The 22,520-nt window shown below is 44.8% G+C and overlaps 1 protein-coding gene across 1 annotated transcript in view; it reads right to left on the bottom strand.

Moving 5' to 3' along the window:
* Nucleotides 1-22,520, bottom strand: part of C7H17orf58 (chromosome 7 C17orf58 homolog) — a 191,327-nt gene that overhangs the window by 75,047 nt on the left and 93,760 nt on the right. Inside the window, exon 3 of the mRNA XM_086928772.1 lies at nucleotides 3,580-3,663. Within this exon, the coding sequence (XP_086784898.1) occupies nucleotides 3,580-3,663 (84 nt within the window). The remainder of the gene's footprint in view (nucleotides 1-3,579; nucleotides 3,664-22,520) is intronic.

Here is a 22,520-nt window from a genome sequence, read left to right as displayed (position 1 = left end):
TTCTGGAGTGGGAATAGTAATTTTTACCCCTACGCTATCCAATCCTTTCTGTACTGTTGCACTCTCTGGAGTGGGAATAGTAATTTTTACATTCTTCCTATCCAACGCTTTCCCTACTGTTGCACTCTCTGGAGTGGGAATAGTAATTTTTACCTCTACGCTATCCAACGTTTTCCCTACCGTTGCACTCTTTGGAGTGGGAATAGAAATTTTTACACTCCTGCTATCCAACGCTTTCCCTACTGTTGCCCTCCCTGGAGTGGGAATAGTAATTTTTAACCCTACGCTATCCAATGTTTTCCCTACTATTGCACTCACTGGAGTGGGAATAGTAATTTTTACCCCTACGCTATTCAACGCTTTCCCTACTGTTGCACTCCTTGGAGTGGGAATCGTAATTTTTACCTTCCCGCTATCCAATGCTTTCCCTACTGTTGCACTCTCTGGAGTCGGAGTAGTAATTTTTACCCCTACGCTATCCAACACTTTCCCTACTATTGCACTGTCTGGAGTGGGAATAGTAATTTTTACCCTCCCGCTATCCAATGCTTTCCCTACTGTTGCACTCACTGGAGTGGGAATAGTAATTTTTATCTCTACGCTATCCAACACTTTCCCTAGTGTTGTACTCTTTGAAGTGGGAATAGTAATTTTTACCTTCCCGCTATCCAACGCTTTCCCTACTGTTGCACTCACTGGAGTGGGAATAGTAATTTTTACCCCTACTCAATCCAACGCTTACCCTACTGTTGCACTCATTGGAGTGGGAATAGTAATTTTTACCCCTACGCTATCCAACGCTTTCTCTACTGTTGCACTCTCTGGAGTGGGAATAGTAATTTTTACCCCTACGCTATCCAACGCTTTCCCTACTGTTGCACTCTCTGGAGTGGGAATAGTAATTTTTACCCTTCCGCTGTCCAAAGCGTTCCCTACTGTTGCACTCACTGGAGTGGGAATAGTAATTTTTACCCCTACGCTATCCAGCGCTTTCCTTACTGTTGCACTCTTTGGAGTGGGAAACTTAATTTTTACACTACCGTTATCCAACGCTTTCCCTGCTGTTGGCCTCCCTGGAGTTGGAATAGTAATTTTTACCCCTACGCTATCCAACGCTTACCCTACTGTTGCACTCCCTGGATTGGGAATAGTAATTTTTACCTTCATGCTATCCAATGCTTTCCCTACTGTTGCACTCACTGGAGTGGGAATAGTAATTTTGATCCCTACGCTATCGAACGCTTTCCCACTGTTGCACTGTTTGGAGTGGGAATAGTAATTTTTACCTTCCCGCTATCCAACGCTTTTCCTACTGTTGCACTTACTGGAGTGGGAATAGTAATTTTTACCCCTGCGCTATCCAACGCTTTCTCTACTGTTGGTAATATGTTACTGTCCCGCTAACCTACTGTGAAAATATTGTATATTTTTTATTAATATTATGTTTATATATATGTATGTATTTAAAAATTAAATTGTATGTTTATTTATTTTTAACTTAAATAATTAATTATTAATTTTAAGGTTATTTAAGTATTTTAAATATATTTAAATGAATTATATTTAATATTTTATTATTTTTCAATTACTTTTAAGACATTTAAAAAAATCGATATTTTGACTATATTTTTTGCAACGATATTTTTGATTCAATATTTTTGCACTTACCTGTTTGGAGATAGGAGGTCGATATTTTTGTATTTTATATTTTTTACTCGATATTTTGCTACATCGATATTTATGTTATCGATATTATGTCAGTGATCCCTCTACCCCATAACACTCCACTCTACGGCAACCCACTCCACTCTATGACACTCCACTCCACTCTATGACACTCCACTCATATGACACTTCACTCTACACCACTCCACTGTACAACACTCTACTCCACTCTGCACTCCTCCACTCTTCACCCCTCCACTCTGCGCCCCTTCACTCTACACTCTATGACATTCTGTGACACTCTCATCCACTCTACACCATTCCACACCACTCTAGTCCACTCTGTGCCACTTCACTTCACTCCACTCCACAACACATTACTCCACTACTCTGTGCAACACTCCACTCTACACCACTGCACTGTACTCCACTACAAGACCCTCCAAGACACTCCACTCTCCTCTACTTTTTTCCACAACACTCCACTCTACTCCATAACACTCCACTCGACTCCAGGGCACTCTAATCCACTCTATGACACTCCAATCATATTACACTTCACTCTACGACACTCCACAACCCTCCACTCCATGGCACATCACCCCACAACCCTCCTCCCCATGACAAGCCACTTTACTCCACTTTACTCCACGACACGCTACTCTACCCAATAACACTCCACTCTACTCCACGGCAACCCATTCCACTCTATGACACTCCACTCCATTCTACGACACTCCACTCATATGACACTTCACTCTACGACACTCCACGACACTCCACTCCAAAACCCTCCACTCCATGACACGCCACTCCACATTACGAGACTCTACACCACTCTGCGTCATTGCACTGTATGACACTCCCCTTCACGCCCATCTCCTCTACATCACTAGCTTTTAGTCATGCTGAACCGCAGCCACACTGGTGTACAGCATCGCTAAAACACATTGGCAAAGCGAATATCTCTCGCATAGGCGCAACCTATTGGCTTTGGTTTAGAAGTTGACACTTTTAAGGAAAAATTACATTTCAATCAATAGGCGTAGATTAATGCTGAGGACTCATTAGGACTAATGTTCCCATCCTGGTAGCCATCCCAAGCCCATCAGGGGGATTAAAATATAAAGAACAAGGGGCTTATTTACTAGCCCCTTGCGCCACCCTTACGTCACTTTTCCCATGTTAAAAATGACGCAAATGTGGCGCAAGGGGCTTGTAAATAAGCCCCAAGTATCTATCTCCATCTGGAAGAAGTACCCCTGCTCCTCTGGCCTGAGGACTCAATAACATGTTACTTCTTTGCCTGCTCCTCTATACTTGGGGTTTTATATTAGTGCTGGGAAAGGACCTGGTTGAAACAGCAACTTGGCAACTGCTTAGGGTGCTAACATGAGGATACGTGGTCACAGGAGTGCATTTCCTTTTCATTATCAGCACGGTCCTCCTAACCCTGAACAAGATGCTTCCCTGGGTAACACTCTGTATGTTAGATAGTAATATTTTCCAGACAAAAAAATAAACAATACTCATTCTATCTGAGTTCGTGCTATTAAGAATGTGAGAATATTATCGTCTTTAAAGGAGATACAGTCCAGTGTCTAAGCTGTCGACTGTCACACGTGGGTACAAACACTGGCTTTCCCAAGTCACCAAATTGTGACAACTGGGGCACTTTATTTCCATAAGTCTCAGTACCCTCATCTGCCAAAAATTGGGAACACCCAGATGCAAGGTAAGTGCCAGTGTTTTTTGATGTATAAAACCTGTACCTTTATGCTTACATCGCTGATCCTCTCACAAACGCCCGTTACTCAACATTCACGCCGCAGCTGCATAACGTTCATTGAGGGGTTCTGAATTAAAATACATACAAACAAACTTATAAAAAGAGTTCACTGTTTTGAAAAGTACCAAATTCGTTGTTGCAGAAAAATGCTCTTTCATCCCTGTCCCTCTTGCATTCGGTCAAACACATCTTCTCTTTGTTGTCAGGATCTAAAATCAGTACAAAGATGTAAAAGATCAGATCAGAGTCCAAACATCAGTGTAAACAAAATTCATATTTTAGTAACCTTTTTCTTTATTTTTATGAATGAATATAGTAATTTTGATTAGAAACCGACTGAGGCCACTTTAGAAAATCATGCATCACTCATACAACATGGGCAGCGACGTTGAAGCACACTCATTGTAAATCAATTCTGCTTCCACTCGATTAGAGAGTGTGAGATCCCACTGCCATTTAATCTTTGCCCTCTCTAGAAGAGAGTGCCTGTCGAGGTCACCTGTAATGGCGAAGGCAGCTCAAGCACCAGCACTGGTGTCAGGGACAGCCGTAGAGTAGTGAACGGATGTCATGTAATGATTATGGTCTGGCTTGACAGCGCAGCTGTCCCCTGACAATGATATGATCTTCACTAGAGAGGGGATTTGGCTCCGCCCACATGTTAGGAGCTAGGTGTACATGATTTGATTGGGCAGACGTTGTTTGCTGCTATACAATAGTACTTTCCCTCCACACAGCTGTGATCATTTTGTTTATTTATCTAGCTACCTAAGCTTGAACATTCATGGGCACACACATGACAATGGAATTCCATTAATGTTCCTTAGATAACTTGATAATTTATGTAACTTTTCCCTGGCAGCAGTACAGATGGGAGGAGGGCAATCATTAACTCCCATGGATTTTTAGAAGTGGCTTGATAGTGCAGCTGTCACATGCCCTTTCAACCTACAACAATATTGCTCTACAGTTCTTTGGTTCCACACAAATAAATACATATTGCCATGCTATGTACTTGTGATGCTTCACATTACCATACAACATTCTTTTAATGCCAGACCTACTGGCATTGCCAATGATTGCTATGTCTTATGTGTCGTAGACTAAGGAAATCTGCCACGGTTTAAGAGGCAAAGGCTTGGAATTGCATGCCAAAGGAACTCAGAGCAATGGAACAGGAAGAGCAGTTTAGAAAGGCACTAAAGACATGGATCTTTGGAACATTGGACGCCTCATGCCTGGCACTTATCTAGGCCCTAGTCTGCTACAGATGATTTTCGTTATTTTATAGCGCCAGGAGACTCCGGTAGGAGTGGCAGTTTGCACTCTATAAGCAACACATTTCATTTATCGGTTCCCTGGCATTATTTAGAGTGCTACAAATTCTGTCTTCCTGGGGCCATTTTATGGTAAACGCGCATTTTCATTATTTGCGCCAGGCGCAAACAGTGAAAATGTGCCCTATTACCATGAATGCACTGCCCTGGGGGAAGCCACAAACTTCTGCTGCCCTGGAGGCAGCACATTCCTGTGGAAAACGGAGCGGCTGCTTTACAGCCGTCAGTGTTTTCAAAGGGCAGGCAGCAACCAGCCTGCACTTTTGAAGGGTATTAGAGATCCTCTTGTAGGCCGGTGCAGTCAGTGACTGCACCCACCTCCAAGGGAATGTCTGAGGGGTCTAAGGGACCCCTTTTCCCCCCTCCAGAGGGATGTCATTAGTGGTCCATCTTTTAGATGGCACACTCTCAGTGCATTCCAGAGGGCTTCTTTGCCTCTGTGCCCGCTTCTGTAATACCACGTGGGTGCAGAGGCAAAGGGATTTTCTCATTTACATGGGGCACACCCCCATGCAAATGAGGGAATGCCCCCTGCAAATAGCACTGGCGCTTTATGCGGGCCACTGCTATCTGTATTACAGAAGGGGCCGCACAACAGGAAACCCAATGCAGCAAACCTGATACTTGTAGAAATGGCATTAGAGAGCAAGTCCAATTTAGGACAGTCTGTCCATTGCCATTCCTACCAGTGTCCTTTCAGGCCATAAAAAGGACTAGAAATGTGACCTAAATGCTCTGAAAAAGTTCCAAGTGAATAGACTGTATAGCGCCTTCAAAGCAGCAGTCGTCTGCTGAGCCCCGGATATAAACTCTCCTTCATATACAAATTCCTTGATCTACTCCTCACATATAGCTCAGGATTAATCCTTGTGCATGTTGATTTACATCAACAGTTATTCAGTATCACATTTGCCTTAATGGGTCTCCCATCGTCCAGAAATAATATGATACATCTCGCTGTAGTACAAGAGTCTGACTCTTTATTTTTTTTAATTTTTGTATTTAGTTATCACGGTTAAGGCTGATGTATAAAAGAATTATGATTAGATAACGCTATCCTTTGTCTCCTCTTTTCTGATTTTCTGTGTAGTTACTTCAGCTTGGCTTCTCTTGGCTACTATTAGTTAGATAGCTATTATCATGGCCCAACTTAAAACCTTTGGGTTTTCTGACGAAGACTTTGCCATCCTAGTAGGAACTAGTAACTCTTTTAGTAATAATTCCAAATCTCACCCCCAAGGGAATGAAGATATAAACAAATTATTCAATCTACAAAAAAAATTTAAACGAATAGAAGCTCACAGCGAATTTATGTTAGGGTACTTAAAAGCAGGAATAATCCCCCAAGTACTTCGAGTTTGTAACATTCCAGGCTTGTTTGTTTACCACAAATCATTTTTGGAAAAAAAGGAGCATGATAGCAAGCAGATGCTCAAGTGATCTTATGATCCTGATAATAGAAACTGCAAAGGAGTTAGCCACATCTATGAAAACTGACATAGATGAATTAGAAGAAAAAATAAAAAGATCAGCCAGCATAGAAGAGGCTACTAAACAACTTGAAGAAGCTAACAAAGAAACAATTTCCTTTGCTGAATATCTATCTAAAAGAAAAGTAGATAAACTAACCAAAGATAGAAGATTCTACACCCTTTAAAGAACATACCCATACTTAGGTGAGAACTTTTATAAATTAGATCATTATCAAACTGAGAATAGCTCCAAACAACAAAAAATAACTACATTCTCAGACACATCTGATTCTGATGGAGAAGGTAGTTCGCATTTTTACTAACCAGAAGGTCCCTATAATGCAACCAATGGGATTAGAAACAATCGGCAGCCTTTTTTAGGGCAGCACGGATGCGACGCAGCCGCCTACGAGTGAGATTTCAACCCAAATCCAGAGGCATCTTCCAGAGTCACCAATATCAGTTAGATCCCCATCAATATCTAGAAACCAGAAGCAGACAATACTGGAAACACAGAATTACTCCCTATTTTCAACTTGTCTACATACAATCTAGATGAGGCTTGTATATCTTTGCTATCTAAAGGACTATCCTTTGTTACACATGCAAATTTATTTATATTTATATTTAAAATATTTATAGAGCGCGACTGTCACCTAGCAGGTATCCTGGCGCTGTTGGCTACTCCTAGAGGTTCTTAGACGGGGGTTAAACTATGGTTGGAGATTTAAAGGGGCGGAGGAAAGAGCCAGGTTTTAATTCGTTTTCTGAAGGGAAGGAGATGAGGGATTTGGCGAATATCGACAGGCAGACTGTTCCACAGCTTGGCAGCAGCTACTCTGAACGATCTTCCCCCAGTCCTGGCCTTCTTACATCTGGGCATTTTCACAAGGCAGGCGGTTGTAGACCTAAGTGTTCTGGTGGGAGTATACCACGAGAACAGACGTTGGAGAGGCCTGGGTCCGGCACCGTGTAGTGCCTTAAAGACCAGGCAAAGGGCTTTAAAGGCAATGCGTTGCTTCAACGGCAGCCAGTGCAGCTCGGCCAGTGCTGCGGTGGCCGAGGATCTCCTGGTCCAGCCAAGAGCTAGTTTGGCTGCTGCCGACTGAACTCGTTGGAGTCTGTCCAATAGTGTCGCAGGGGATTCAAACAGCAGGGCATTACAATAGTCGAGGCGACTCAGAATAGTGCACCTGACTATCAATGCTCGGGCAGAAGGTGGTAGTAGAGGCAGGACTTTGCGCAGTGAGCGCATAAGGCCTGAGCAGGTAGCGACTGTTCTTGAAACCTGCGTTTCCATGCTTAGTTGGTGGTTTAGCATGACGCCCAGGTTGCGAACACTGGTGACCGGTGGCGGGTTGTTAGAGTTTTCCGGGGGCCAAAACTCAGCAGGCAGAGGGCGCGGTATACGGCTCGCAGGGCAGAACAGAACCTCGGTTTTCGAGGAATTAAACTGGAGGGAGTTTCTGTGCAGCCAGCTTGCGGTGTCTCTTAGACAGTTGTGGAAAGCTTCTAAGGGGATGGAATCTTCGCCCTCCCAAGAGAGAAGGAGCTGAGTGTCGTCCGCGTAGTTTACTGTGGTCATGTTGTGTGATTTGATTAAAGTGACCAAAGGTTTCAAGTAAACATTAAATAAAATCGGGCTGATAGAGGAGCCCTGGGGAACACCGTGAGGGACAAGGGAGAAGGCCGATTGGAAAGGGGGAAGGGATGCAGCCTGTTTTCTGTCACTGAGGTAAGAGTGGAACCAGATCAGGGCCGTGCCGTCGATCCCTGCCTCTCTCAGCCGCTCGAGCAGAATCCCATGGTTGACAGTATCGAATGCGGCAGACAGGTCTAATAAGATCAAGGCCACAGCTTGGCCCCTGTCTGCGCGCATTCGAAGCTCCTCCATGGTGGGGAGCACAGCGGTTTCGGTGCCATGGGCTGGGCGAAAACCAAATTGGAATTCGTCCAGAATGTGGTGCTGCTCGAGGTGGGTTGAGAGGCAGTTACTGACCCAACGTTCCAGCACCTTCACCGGGAATGGCAGAAGTGATATGGGGCGGAAATTGGACAAGCATTCTGGATTGAGCGTGGGTTTCTTCAGAAGCGGGGTGATGAGCGCTTGCTTCCAGAAGGTGGGGACGAAGCCACAGCTGAGGGATTGATTACAAATCATCCGGAGAGTATGGAATAATTCGTGTCCACATGCTTTCCAAATTTTCGGAGGCAAAGGGTCAAGGGGAGATCCAGAGGTGATGCCTTGTGCCACTTTGTCAAATTCAGTTTGAGAGAGAAGGGGGAAAGCTCGGAGCCTGTTCGTGGGAGGGCAGGCTGACTTCGAAGAGTCAGGGTTGATGGGGCTAGCTTCGGGAGAGGTGGGATGGATGTGTGGCGGGGGCGTGGCTAAATTATTTATGATAGTCTCAATTTTGTCAGTGAAAAACTGAGCGAGGCTATCACAGAGGGTCTGAGATGGAGAGATGGGGTTTTTGGCGCAGTCAAGATGTAAAATATTGTCCAGGATCTGAAATATGCTTTTAGGACTGTTAGCCGCATTAGCTATGGTGGAGCAGTAGTAATTCGCTTTGCTCTCTGTGATGGCGGATTTGTATTCACGGAGTGCCTTTTTCCAGAGGACTTTCTTGTTATTACAGTATCCGTGTCTCCACTGTCTCTCAGCCTGTTTACAGGTTGATTTGATGCAAACAAGTTTGAGCTATACAAATATATACATGCGTTCTTCAGAAAAATCAGGCTACACAAATTCTTTGAAAATGAGGTTAGTACAGATAATCTAAATAGAACCAATAATATTGTATCACTGCCCTCTACTTTTACCCCCAATCTAGAACAAATAGGGCCTGAAGTGGCAATTTTTGAAAAAGTAGTTTTAAAACCTTTAGATCAAGCTTTACATTTTATCCCAAAGCCAGGTGACAACATCACAAAGGAAGAATGTATGTCATTGAAAGCCCTTATGAATTATCAATCAGTAACTATAAAGAGTTGCGACAAAGGAGGAGGAATTGTAATAGTCAATTCAGAAGACCATGGCATAGATTCATCAACACAAATTGCGATCGCAATAGTTGCGAAACAGCTATTGCGATCGCATTTCCGTTAACCGCAATTCATGAAAGGAAAAACAACCAAATAGCGAATTAGATAAATATATTTTGCGAGTTCGCAATTAAAATCGCAGAATCAAGGTGGAACCCCCTTTGCGATTCTGTAATAGCGAAGTTCCACTGATTCTGCGAATTCATTTGCAAACTTGCAAAATAATCGCAAAGCAAATTCATCAAACATCGAAATTAGCGAAAAAACCCAAAATCGCAAATAGCGAGGCGCAATTTAAGGAGAACCCAAACCTGGTGGTAACCATAATGTTCAATTTGAAGATTTTTTTTTTTTAACCTAACAAGATACAGGTGCGGGGCTAAACAAACACACTTAAGGAGACACAGTAAGAGCATGAGGACATTCACAATGCCAGGACTCTACATTGTGGTAAGGCGGCGAAGGCTCCAGGCTGCAGCCCGGAACAGACGCAGGATCCAGGGGCGCATCTTCCGGCTGCGGATCACACTCCTGGGCTAGACTGAGGAGGAGATCTACTCGAAGTACAGGCTGAATGGGGCAATAATAACCAAGCTCATCCAAGACCTTGACCCCTTGATGCAGAACCCAACAAGGAGGACCAATGCAGTGCCCACCCATGTCCAGGTCCTGTGCTGCCTGCACCTCCTGGCCTCCAGAAGCTTCCAGGGGATAGTTGCAGTTGTAGGGGGGATCTCCCAGAGCACACTGTCCCGCTGCCTAAGGAGTTTCCAGGACGCCATGTTGACCCGGATACACCATTACATTACCTTCCCAACCACCCAACAGGACTTAAATCAAACAAAGCTACAATTTTACACAATTGCGCAATTCCCCCATGTAATTGGATGCATTGACTGTACCCACATCACATCTGCCCACCCGCTGAGACAGAATACATGTACCGGAACCGCAAGTCCTACCACTCACTGAACATCCAGATGGTCTGCAAGGCGAAAGACAATCATCACCGACATAGTGGCACAATACCCGGGGAGCACGCATGATTCCTTCATATTCAGGCACAGCGGCATGCACACACGCTTGGCCAGGGGTGACTTTGGCGAAGGACACCTCCTAGGTAAGAACACATGCCCACAAACAGTACATCAAGCCTATGTAGCTGCGCATGACAGGCACTGACCCTCTGCTCCTTTCCTTTAGGTGACAGCGCCTATGGCGTCCGTGAGTACCTCCTCACCCCATACCTCAACCCTGCCTCACCACAGGATCGGCCTTACAATGCTGCGCACATTCGCACCAGGAATGTCATTGAACAACATTTGGGATGTTAAAGAGCCGATTCCGCATCCTACATAAGACTGGTGGGGCCCTCAAATACCAGCCTGAGGTCTGCTGCCGCATCATGGGCGTGTGTGCCATACTGCACAATATTGCTATCAAGCGGAGGATACCTGTGAAGATCTCTGGCAGTGAGTCGGAGGGGGACAACCTCCCACCTGCACATGTACTTCATGCACACGGGAAGAATCCTGCTGAGGGGCACAGGCGCCGCAACTACATCACACTGAATTATTTCTAGTGCCCTACCCCTCACACAACACTGCACTCATGCATGACAAATGAAATGACATGAGTCGGATTTGCTTTTGAAATAAATTCTTATTATTATGTTAACAGGATATTCCCTTAACTTCTTTTTTTGTACAGAAAACATGAAAACTGTATTACGACAAACAGCCCCATGATTGCAAAGCAGGCTTGCTTTGTACTGCAGCATGGCACTGCTGCTAATGTTCATACAAGCCTAAGCGCCTCCGGCCGGACGTGCCCTGTCGCCTCTCCACATCCATCTCACTAGTAATGGGCCATGATGCAGCACTGGGCCTGTTGCTGCGGCGTAGTTTGTGTACCACTGGCAGGGACAGGCTGCTTAGAAAGGAAGTGCCCTCACTGGCATCATCACCCCCCACCCTTGGATGAGCATGGCCACACACCTGCTGGTTTTGGACAGCGGTTGTGACCTGTTCCAACACCCTAGCAACATGCTGGCAGCATTGCACCATCTGGAGTTGCATTGCCAGGGAACGGCGTGAGAGTTGGGCCGTAGCATTACAGATCAGATGGTTTGACCTGGTATATGCTGACAGCCGGGTCAGCAGCTGGCGGTGGCGGCGGCGGCTGATGTCCTGCTGTGACACCAGGATTTGGCTGTTCTCCCTCACAGCAGCCGGTAACACCTGCAGGCTGTCGGTGAGCTGGCTCACATTTCTCGCTGTTTTGTAAAGCTGCAGCTGCATGGCTGCCATGTGCCGTGCCTGCTTTTGGTGGACTGCTAGCATCTGGCGTTCAATATCAAGCCCAGGATCTTGGGCATGTTGCCCCCAGCCAGCTCGTGTTGCCACGTTGTCCTGCTGCCTCATTCCACCGCTTGACTGCAAGCGCACAGTGGCTGTGCGCCGTGTCTGCCTCCTGGGTGGTGGTGTGGCCTGTTGCACTGCCATGTGTGACGTATGTGCTGGTTGCGCTCCTCCTGTCGCTGCAGGGGTGGCCCTGTCCACATGGGGAGGTGGTGGTACTGGTGCCGGTGTGTATGAAGGTCCTGGTCGTGGGGCAGGATGGCTCTCTCCCTCTGTGTCCTCTGGGTTCTCCTCAATTTGGAGTGCCTCACTGTCAGTGCTTTGTGGTTCTGCAGCACCTGTGATGTAAATGGGTGCATGATTAATGATATGCATCTTGCACATGGGATGTTGCAACATGCATGCAGGCTTGCTTTTCCTGACTGGCATTAGGGACATGTTTCACTTGACAGGTCTGGCTGTGTGTGGCTATCAGGGAACTATCATCACACTACAGGACCCACAATGCAATATGGCATTTCAGATGTGCATGGCCTGCATTACTGAGGTTATCAAATGGCTAGCTCTGGGGGCATGGGCATTGTTAGGGGACGGGGTCGCAGTTGCATGGCACTTACCCTGGGATTGTTGGGTGAGTCAGGAGGTGTCCAGCCGGGTGACCCCCACGCAGGCTGCAGGGTTGATCGTGTCCTCCACCATGTCTTCAAGTGATGTGTTGGGCGCAACTGTGCGGTCTCCTCCTCCCGTGGCATGTTGCTCCCCCAGCTTCTCTGGAATGCGCTCTTTGGCACGACCTCTGAGGTCGTACCACCTCTTCTTCAGCTCATCGATGGAGCGCTGGGTCACTCCAACAGAGTTTACCTTGGACCGGATGTGCTGCCAAATGCGCCTCTTGTCTGCTTGAGGCACCTTCCGGGATTCCTTCCCAAACAGCCTATAATGGTCCCTGCTTACACACTCCGTGAGGAACTCCAGCTCCTGCTCTGAAAATTAGATTTTTCTTTTTCTGCCAGGTGCACTGCTTCCTGCTGCTTCCTGGGACATTCTGGTTTTGAAAGTGTGTCCTGTTGTGGGGCTGCAGGGTGTGTCTGGTGGAGCTCTGTGTTGTGCTTCTTCCACTCAGGCTCTGTGATCAGAATGAGTGAGGGAACTGCCTACTTCCTGGTTGTGATGTCATCATTGTGCTCGAAATGCGACTTCCTGTTTTTGCGATCTCGCTATTAGCGAGATCGCAATTTGTGATTTCGGTAATTGCAAAATCGCAATTTCAACATGGGAAACAGGCGATTCTGCGATTTTTGTACGATTTAGCGAAAAACACAATCGGCAATTGCAGCCGACTGCGAATCGCTTTTTTTGTTCGCTTTTATTGATGCATCCCATTCTGCGAATTCTAATTCTAATTTTTTAATTTAGAATTCGCAGAATCTGGGCTTGATGCATCTGGGGGTTAGAATCCAACATGCATAAAATGCTAAATGATCAGACCTTCTATAAGAAAGTACAAACTAATCCTGTAGGAAAGACTATACGGAATATCCAAGATTTGACAGATAAAGCATTGCAGACAGGCACCATCACTATTAAAAAATATGAATACCTTAATAAATCAGACAAAAAAACCTCATGTATATATGGATTGCCCAAAATCCATAAGAATGACCATGACCTGCCTTACCGGCCAATAGTCTCCACAGAAGCCGTATCAAAATATATAGATAATATCTTACGGCCCTTCATACCCTTGACAAATTCATACATTAAAGACACAGGAGAGATGATACTTAAAATAGAAAATCTTCAATTTGACTCACAAAAAGATATCTTAGTAACCCTGGATATAGAATCTCTATATATTAATATACCGCAAAAAGAAGCATTAGAAGCATTAGAAGCAGTTATGTGGTTCATAGATAGATATCATATCCCCTGTTCCGAAACATTTATTTGATTTTAACACAGAATGTTTTTAAATTTGGTGATTCCATGTATCGCCAAATAAAGGGAGTCAGCATGGGGGCTTCTGTAGCGCCCTCTATAGCCACCATCTATATGGCCCACCATCAAAATAAGTTTATTTATAACAAGATACCCCCTTTCTATGAGTCTGTTTCCCATTGGTCCCGATACATAGATGATATTTCCTTTGTCTGGACTGATGGGGAACAGACCTTACTAGAATTCCTTGCTTCGTTGAATTTGACTGACGTGAATCTCAAGTTCACTGCCCACACCAGCAAACTGCCAGAAATACCCTCTTACATTTTTAAAGCAACCACCCTAGATCCCAAAGAGATACTATACCTTTCTCATAGTTCTTAAGAGTAAGGCTCAACTGCACAAATCTTAAGGATTTTGATAAACAAGCAGTCAATATGAAAGAGAAATTCCTGGCCAGAGGCAATCCTCATCGGCTGGTGAGGGAGTGTTATAAAAGAGCCCGATACTTCGATAGAGACCACCTCTTTCATGTAAACAAAGCCCAAACGGAGCCTAAACTAGTATGTATCACTAAACATTCTACTCTAAATTCAAAAGTAAAACAAAAATATCAACTCAAATTGGCATTTGCTTAATATTGACCATAATCAGAAAAAGATTGCCAAACCTCTCTTTGCACACAGCCGTAACAAAAACATCAAAGATATGGTAGTGCATTCCAGATTTACCCCAAAAAACAGCCAGCTGCCCGTTCATTAAAAAATCCATAAACAGTAACACATCCATTAGAATTACTGTTAGATGCTCCTCGTGCCAATCATGCACTAGCATACTAACAGGAGAAAAAATGACCTTTAACAACTTTGAAATCTCAGCAAAAGAGTTATGGAATTGCAATACCCAGAATGTTATTTATCTCATCTTATGTCCTTGTAACCTTGGTTACCTAGGAGAAACCTCAAGAGCAATAAAAATATGCCTAACAGAACACAGGTCAGCCATAAAAATATCTAAAATCACGGCACCCCTAGTTAAACATTTCAATGATTTCCACCATACACCTTCAGATATAAGATGGCGCATACTGGAAAAAATAAACATCGCAGACGACAGAGGCGGAGAGAACATCCGCAAAAAAAGAGGTATTTGGATTTTCTCACTTGATACTTTTAAAAACGGTGTGAATAATGACCTTCCGTGGGAAAATGCAATCATTTAATCAACCACAGGTAGCCTTCCACACTACTGTAATAATGATATTAGAGTACAACCTGCCACCTTGCATCGCAATAATTGCTTCACTGTCATACCTGCATATACGTAAATGTACTGATAGCATCCTGTCACAATTTAAATATTAGCCTCTTTAGTGCCTTTTTATTACATTCAGCAACAAACCATCAAACTAATAGACATTTTCATTTTGAATAATAGCTTATACAAGTATAGGCAATTACATTAATGATCACTAAATCAAAGGAGAGAGGGAGGACTAGGTAAGCTAGTCTGAATCCCCGCTTTTATATGTCAAAAAATCAAGAAAGACTAGCTAGGTTTATGCAGGTTAGACTCAGTGGAGTACGTATGTCAAGGGAAACCAGTGGGTTTCTTTAAAAAGCCCTCACCCACCAACCTAGTTGGTGGCATGCTTCATCATCGGGCCCACCACAGTGGCACCTAGCGTGCCCCGGGTGTGCTTCGACGCCAGATTACTGCGGAGCTGGTATAATTGCTGAGAGTGCAATGTGGTGAGTGTGAAGGTGAAAGTTAAAAGACCATACAGAAATCCCAGCACCCGAGGGTAAAAATATTTTAATAAAACTGGGTATCTGTTGGTGCGTTAAAAAGGCAAGTAGACACGTTGGAGTATGGATTATGACCTCCAGTGTCCTGTGTGGTCTACATGTTTCAGCCTGGCCTTTCTTAATTTGAAACAGGCTTTCCTCAGGACCAAGTGAGTATGTGTGGGGTTATTAAAACTAATTTACAGTGAGTGTTAAAGGTTTTTATGTGTAGCACGCGATAAGGTGCTATATGGGAGAGAAGGGGGTTCCCTCTCGCTTTGCTACATATAACATAGAAGGGAGACATACAGACGTACAGGGAAGAGTCATATTAGCATATTATTGCAAAAACAATCGTCATTCCACCGTCTTATAAGGTGAGTGAGCGAACTATGTATGGCTAAAGTGTGGTCTTGTCAGTGGCAAGACTCATGTGATCGTTATCTAGACGCCGGTTGTAGTGGTGGGCTAGAAAACGGAAATGCCAATGTGAGGTTCAGGTAAGTGAAAGAAAATTATTCTTGTTGTTATCCTCACACAGTGTTTATCTGTTCAAAGCCTCCTTGGGTCGCCTGGCAGAGAAACAGACCCTAAAGGAAGGTAATATGGTTTTTAGAAAGATATCCGACCTGTAAGGGAAAAACCTCAACACCTTACCCCATTGTTGCTGTAGCGCGCAGCCTCTTTACTCACGCAACTGTCGATCTGATTCCTCCTTGGACCTCTAATCCTTCTGCGGCGCCCGGTTTGTGAAAGCCAGGTTGGCCGAGCATCTTATTTAAACCCTCCGTAATTATCTGCACCTGGGTCGGAGTAGAAATAGAGGGAGGGGTGCCGCACTGAAAGCGCCATGTCATGTGCGCTGTGCGCGTGCGTGCGCTATGCGCATGCGTGCCGGAATAGTGGTCCTTTCTCGGCGCGCTGGTTAGCGCATGCGTGATGAAATGAATGGTTGGCGCATGCGCGGAGAAATGAAACTACCGCGCATGCGTGTGAGGGGAGAGTTAGCGGTCGCGCTTTACAGAAATAGGCATTATATCTCTGGGATGAAGTTAAATTATGAGCACAAGGCCAAATATCCTTGCGAAAGGTGGTGAATCAAAAATTAAAATTCAGATTAGGGTAGTGTGAGACTGAATGGGCTATGCACAGATTGGAGAAGAGAAGGAAATTTCATACATTAATTGTTAAGAGAATTCCATGGTATGGAATCATTTAGCCCGTCAGTGTGGGTTGACAGACGATAGATCCAGCGTTGCTCTTTTTGGAGGAGAAATCTTTCATTGTTTTCAGTGATGGGAAATTGTTCAATCACAGTCCAGGAAAAATCATTTGGGGTGTGATTGTGGGATAGAAAGTGGTCTGTAAGTCTGCTTATGTTTTTACCACATCGGATGGTGCTGCGATGTTCCGTCATTCTTGTCCTTACTTTACGGGTAGTCATGCCCACGTATCAATAATTGCAGTGTATGCCACCTCACAGCCCCTTCCAAAACTCTGGTCCTAGAACCTGGCAAGGTATGGACACAACGCCAGTTTACCAACTGTAATTCATCAAACCTGGTGTACCTCATGACTTGCAGATGTGGCCTACGATACGTGGGCATGACTACCCGTAAAGTAAGGACAAGAATGACGGAACATCGCAGCACCATCCGATGTGGTAAAAACATAAGCAGACTTACAGACCACTTTCTATCCCACAATCACACCCCAAATGATTTTTCCTGGACTGTGATTGAACAATTTCCCATCACTGAAAACAATGAAAGATTTCTCCTCCAAAAAGAGCAACGCTGGATCTATCGTCTGTCAACCCACACTGACGGGCTAAATGATTCCATACCATGGAATTCTCTTAACAATTAATGTATGAAATTTCCTTCTCTTCTCCAATCTGTGCATAGCCCATTCAGTCTCACACTACCCTAATCTGAATTTTAATTTTTGATTCACCACCTTTCGCAAGGATATTTGGCCTTGTGCTCATAATTTAACTTCATCCCAGAGATATAATGCCTATTTCTGTAAAGCGCGACCGCTAACTCTCCCCTCACACGCATGCGCGGTAGTTTCATTTCTCCGCGCATGCGCCAACCATTCATTTCATCACGCATGCGCTAACCAGCGCGCCGAGAAAGGACCACTATTCCGGCACGCATGCGCATAGCGCACGCACGCGCACAGCGCACATGACATGGCGCTTTCAGTGCGGCACCCCTCCCTCTATTTCTACTCCGACCCAGGTGCAGATAATTACGGAGGGTTTAAATAAGATGCTCGGCCAACCTGGCTTTCACAAACCGGGCGCCGCAGAAGGATTAGAGGTCCAAGGAGGAATCAGATCGACAGTTGCGTGAGTAAAGAGGCTGCGCGCTACAGCAACAATGGGGTAAGGTGTTGAGGTTTTTCCCTTACAGGTCGGATATCTTTCTAAAAACCATATTACCTTCCTTTAGGGTCTGTTTCTCTGCCAGGCGACCCAAGGAGGCTTTGAACAGATAAACACTGTGTGAGGATAACAACAAGAATAATTTTCTTTCACTTACCTGAACCTCACATTGGCATTTCCGTTTTCTAGCCCACCACTACAACCGGCGTCTAGATAACGATCACATGAGTCTTGCCACTGACAAGACCACACTTTAGCCATACATAGTTCGCTCACTCACCTTATAAGACGGTGGAATGACGATTGTTTTTGCAATAATATGCTAATATGACTCTTCCCTGTACGTCTGTATGTCTCCCTTCTATGTTATATGTAGCAAAGCGAGAGGGAACCCCCTTCTCTCCCATATAGCACCTTATCGCGTGCTACACATAAAAACCTTTAACACTCACTGTAAATTAGTTTTAATAACCCCACACATACTCACTTGGTCCTGAGGAAAGCCTGTTTCAAATTAAGAAAGGCCAGGCTGAAACATGTAGACCACACAGGACACTGGAGGTCATAATCCATACTCCAACGTGTCTACTTGCCTTTTTAACGCACCAACAGATACCCAGTTTTATTAAAATATTTTTACCCTCGGGTGCTGGGATTTCTGTATGGTCTTTTAACTTTCACCTTCACACTCACCACATTGCACTCTCAGCAATTATACCAGCTCCGCAGTAATCTGGCGTCGAAGCACACCCGGGGCACGCTAGGTGCCACTGTGGTGGGCCCGATGATGAAGCATGCCACCAACTAGGTTGGTGGGTGAGGGCTTTTTAAAGAAACCCACTGGTTTCCCTTGACATACGTACTCCACTGAGTCTAACCTGCATAAACCTAGCTAGTCTTTCTTGATTTTTTGACAATTACATTAATGAACCATAGTTTTCAACTGCCAACATTAGAATCACTAACAGCCGAATATTCTGTCTAGCTAGATAGTTTCAACGTAGACAGACTCAGCGTCAAAGACCAACAACAAGGAAAAACAAGCATTTACAATGCAATAGGTCTCCCAGCATTAAAGTTTGAGTTATTGGTATTGTGTATGACAATGCTGAAGAACCGGGTATTTAAACCCAGCGGCGCCAGGGAAAACGCCCTTAGTCTTCCGGATTCACCTGTCTTAGAGTACAGAGACACGGGATACTTCTTGGTGACTTCAAAGATCAAATTTATTGGCTGCAACCAGTAACAGAGGTCCTAGAAGTACAACAGCATGTAGGTTCTCAGGAGACTGCTCAATCTTGCAAAGCCAGCCTTTCCTTTTTATACAAAATATTATGCTTCAGGCAAACATTCCTTATTTTACAGTTGATCATTCACATATTTTCGCTACAAAGAAAAAGCAGAGTCATGATGACAAGCCCATATTTCAGTTTGTCCAGCCCACAATCAATTACCCGGCAAGGTTCAGTATTTCCATCAGATATCGACAGACCCCCAATAAAAACGGGCACCTCCTCATCGTAAAGCTAGTCATAAAGAAAGAAACAGAGACAGGTGTGTGTAACATTAGGCATAGTTTGTGTGCGATGAAAGGTTTACGATATATGCACCTGGATGCTAATCTCATTCGGCCACTGGGAAAGGAACCGGCCGAACAAGTTTGGCTTTAGGCAATGGAGTCAGCTTGCCCAGGTCACAGGGGAGTCAGCAAAAGGTGTACGTGTCCTTAGAGACTTGCATGCCCACAGTCATCCTGCAGTCATCAGTCTAATGTGAGGGCAACCTACAAAATGGCTGCCATACACAAAATGGAACCCCACGGTTTGAGACGAAATCGTCAAATGCATAGTGAATCCATCAGTGTAACATGACAAAAACACTTGTGCATACCGCATTCGTCATTTGCGGTTCGTCATGATACGATAACCTTTATCAAATGGGTTCAGGATTCACGGAACCTCAGACCCTCCTTTTGCCCTTACATTAGGCAATAAACTAAACTCACTTCAATCTGAATCCAGGTCTATATTCATCAGATCATCAAGATGTTGCTGTAACATCATCCTAGTACTTATTAACTCTCTCTGGACAGGTCTCCTCGAACACGAAGTAGCACAAAGGCCACATATAGCAGGAGCACACTGTACACAGAGACAGAACAGGAAAAGGATAGCCAATACCATCCCAATGACCATCAGAATCTTCCATCCCCAAGTGGATAACAGTTACCAGAACCATCCCATCAACGACCAATCTCCTTCAGCCATATGTACAGACTCAGAGATCTTATGTAACTTGGAAATGGCCTGGAAAACTGTCGGAGCGTTGTTTGGAATGAAAACGCAACAGCTCGTTTGGATCAATTTACATACCCCACCTCGGTCTGCAAGTAAGACGTCAAGAGCAATTCTATTCTGCAATGTCATAAGTCTATCCGACTGGAGCTCAGCAGTCAAGTTACTAAGGGCACCGGCAGTTTCGACTATGGTGGACTCAACCACTCTCGTCAATTGGCGAAGGTTTCTGCTGTTTGCCATCGGTCCCCAGAACGGCAGGAAACCCTTAAAGAAATCTCCCAACTCTTGCCCTGCGGTATCTTCCTTACTGAAGACACCTCTAGCAACTCTCATCTTATGGTAATCTGCCGCAGCTGTAAAAGTGGGAGGCAACAGAAAAGAAACAAAACAGTTGCCCGAGAAGTCAGGGGGCAACCATGTATACGCCTTGTCATAACAGATGAAATATGTACCCTTAGCTGCTAGAAACGACGGGGAAGTCCGAGATGCAAAGACATACGTCTCAGGGCAAACACTTTTTCCTAACTGAGCTCTCGGATTCTTGCCATTACCTTGCAGACATAGGTGACTCTGATGGGGTACTATCCAAATCGGAGAGGATCTTTTAACTCGCTGGTTCTCACTCAAAGTGACTCCATATCCTGTTATGTTCCATCTATCGTAAGCTTGCAACTCATCTCTGGGAATCGTTCTATACTAATCAATGTGTCTGCTCATGTTTGTGATCCCCACTACCAATGCTTTGTTGCTCGAATTACTTCTCGTGGAACGTGGGGAATACGGTTCAATGGCATATATGAACATCGTCTGAAACGCCCACAAAAAACCATTGTAGCTAAATGGCAAGACCAGGTAAGGAATACCTTTATCGGTAGTATGGGGCATAAGGCCACACACCCAACAATTAGTCGTGTTCACTACTAGCTAGTGTTGGTGCAGAAGCTGAACAAAGGAATTATTATCGAATTCCATTCTCCTAATGGACTCATGTTCAGGCAGAGGGTGAAAAGAATGCGAAGAAACAGTAGGAGGAGGTGTAGGCTGCACAGTAGGCATAAACGTTACTTGAAAAGAGAATGTCACATAGCCAATTAAAAACATCATTAAACTCAGTAGCAAAAATACACACAATATTAAAAATCTTTTCCGAATGATCAATTTTCATATCTGGCTTTTAAAATTCACAATCTCTGCAGGTCTTTCCATCTTGAAAAACTCCATCCTCTCTGAGTAGCTGCCCGCGGCGGTAGGTTGATTCTGCTAAGGAATGCTTCTGTTAGTCCAGGGCAACTCCCTTAGACCAACCAGAACTGTCAACCTAACGTTTACAGCTGCACTCCAAAGTCTTAAACAACCGCGACCCTAGCAGCTGAACCAGATGGCAGTTCAAAAACAAAAATAAGCAAGTTTCTCAGATGAGAGAGCTGCACATTCAAAAATAAAAAGAATTTTTATTTGTCCATAGATCTCGGTCTCAAATTATAGCGGTTTCTTCCAAGCAATTCTTGATCTTTGAATAAAAGTTCAGGTTCAATAGTGTTCAATCGATTTGACGGCGGCACAGCTTCTTGCAAAATGTTGTCACTTTCCTTCTCAGTGTTCGTGCCAGTCAAACGAGCATCGCTGAATGGCAAAAAACGGGGCACGGTCTCAGTCTCAGAATCAGCAAGTCCCTCCTGGACCCACCGGTCGTGCGGCAAGGGCAACGGACCCCGTTTACAATGGGCACCGTGAACCCAGTTTTTCTTGCCGTGCACTCGGACTGCGGAACGGGTTGCTAACAAGACTTGGTAGGGTCCCGTCCAGCGAGGCTGCTCGTTCTTGGTTCGCTGGAAATTCTTCACCAGCACCCAGCTTCCAGATTCAATAGCGTGTCCTGGATCGTCAGAAGCTTGTGGCAGAGTGTCACGAACCTGTTGGTGTGAGACACGCAGTTTAGCCGTCAATTCATAAAGGTAATCAAGCAACACAGGGTGTTCAAGTTCGCTAAATCTTTTTGGTCTTGGCACGCCCCAAATATTCGCCGGGCGGCCAAACACAACCTCATACGGACTCAAACCCATTCGCAAATGTACAGTCATTCTTGTGGACAGGAGAGCTAGGGGCAAAACATCTGGCCATTGTAAACCAGAGCTAGCTTGAATTTTGGCCAACTTCAATTTAAGGGTGCCGTTATAGCATTCTACTAAACCAGCTGATTGGGGATGATTTGCAGCGTGGAACTTTTGCCGAATTCCTAGTCCCTCACACTCTCTCTTCATCACTTGACCCACAAATTCACTCCCATTGTCACTCCAGATAATTCTCGGCAAACCAAATCTCGGGAAAAATTATTTGATAAGGGCTTTAGCTGTGGACAAGGCAGTATTGTCCTTCAAATGGTAAGCTGCCACCCATCTAGAAAAAGAGCAAACAACCACCAACACATACTTTAGGTT

Source organism: Lissotriton vulgaris, chromosome 7, assembly GCF_964263255.1.
Source record: "Lissotriton vulgaris chromosome 7, aLisVul1.2, whole genome shotgun sequence".
Classification (NCBI taxonomy): domain Eukaryota; kingdom Metazoa; phylum Chordata; class Amphibia; order Caudata; family Salamandridae; genus Lissotriton; species Lissotriton vulgaris.
Note: the sequence above shows the minus strand (reverse complement) of the source record. Positions and strands in the feature narration are given on the sequence as shown.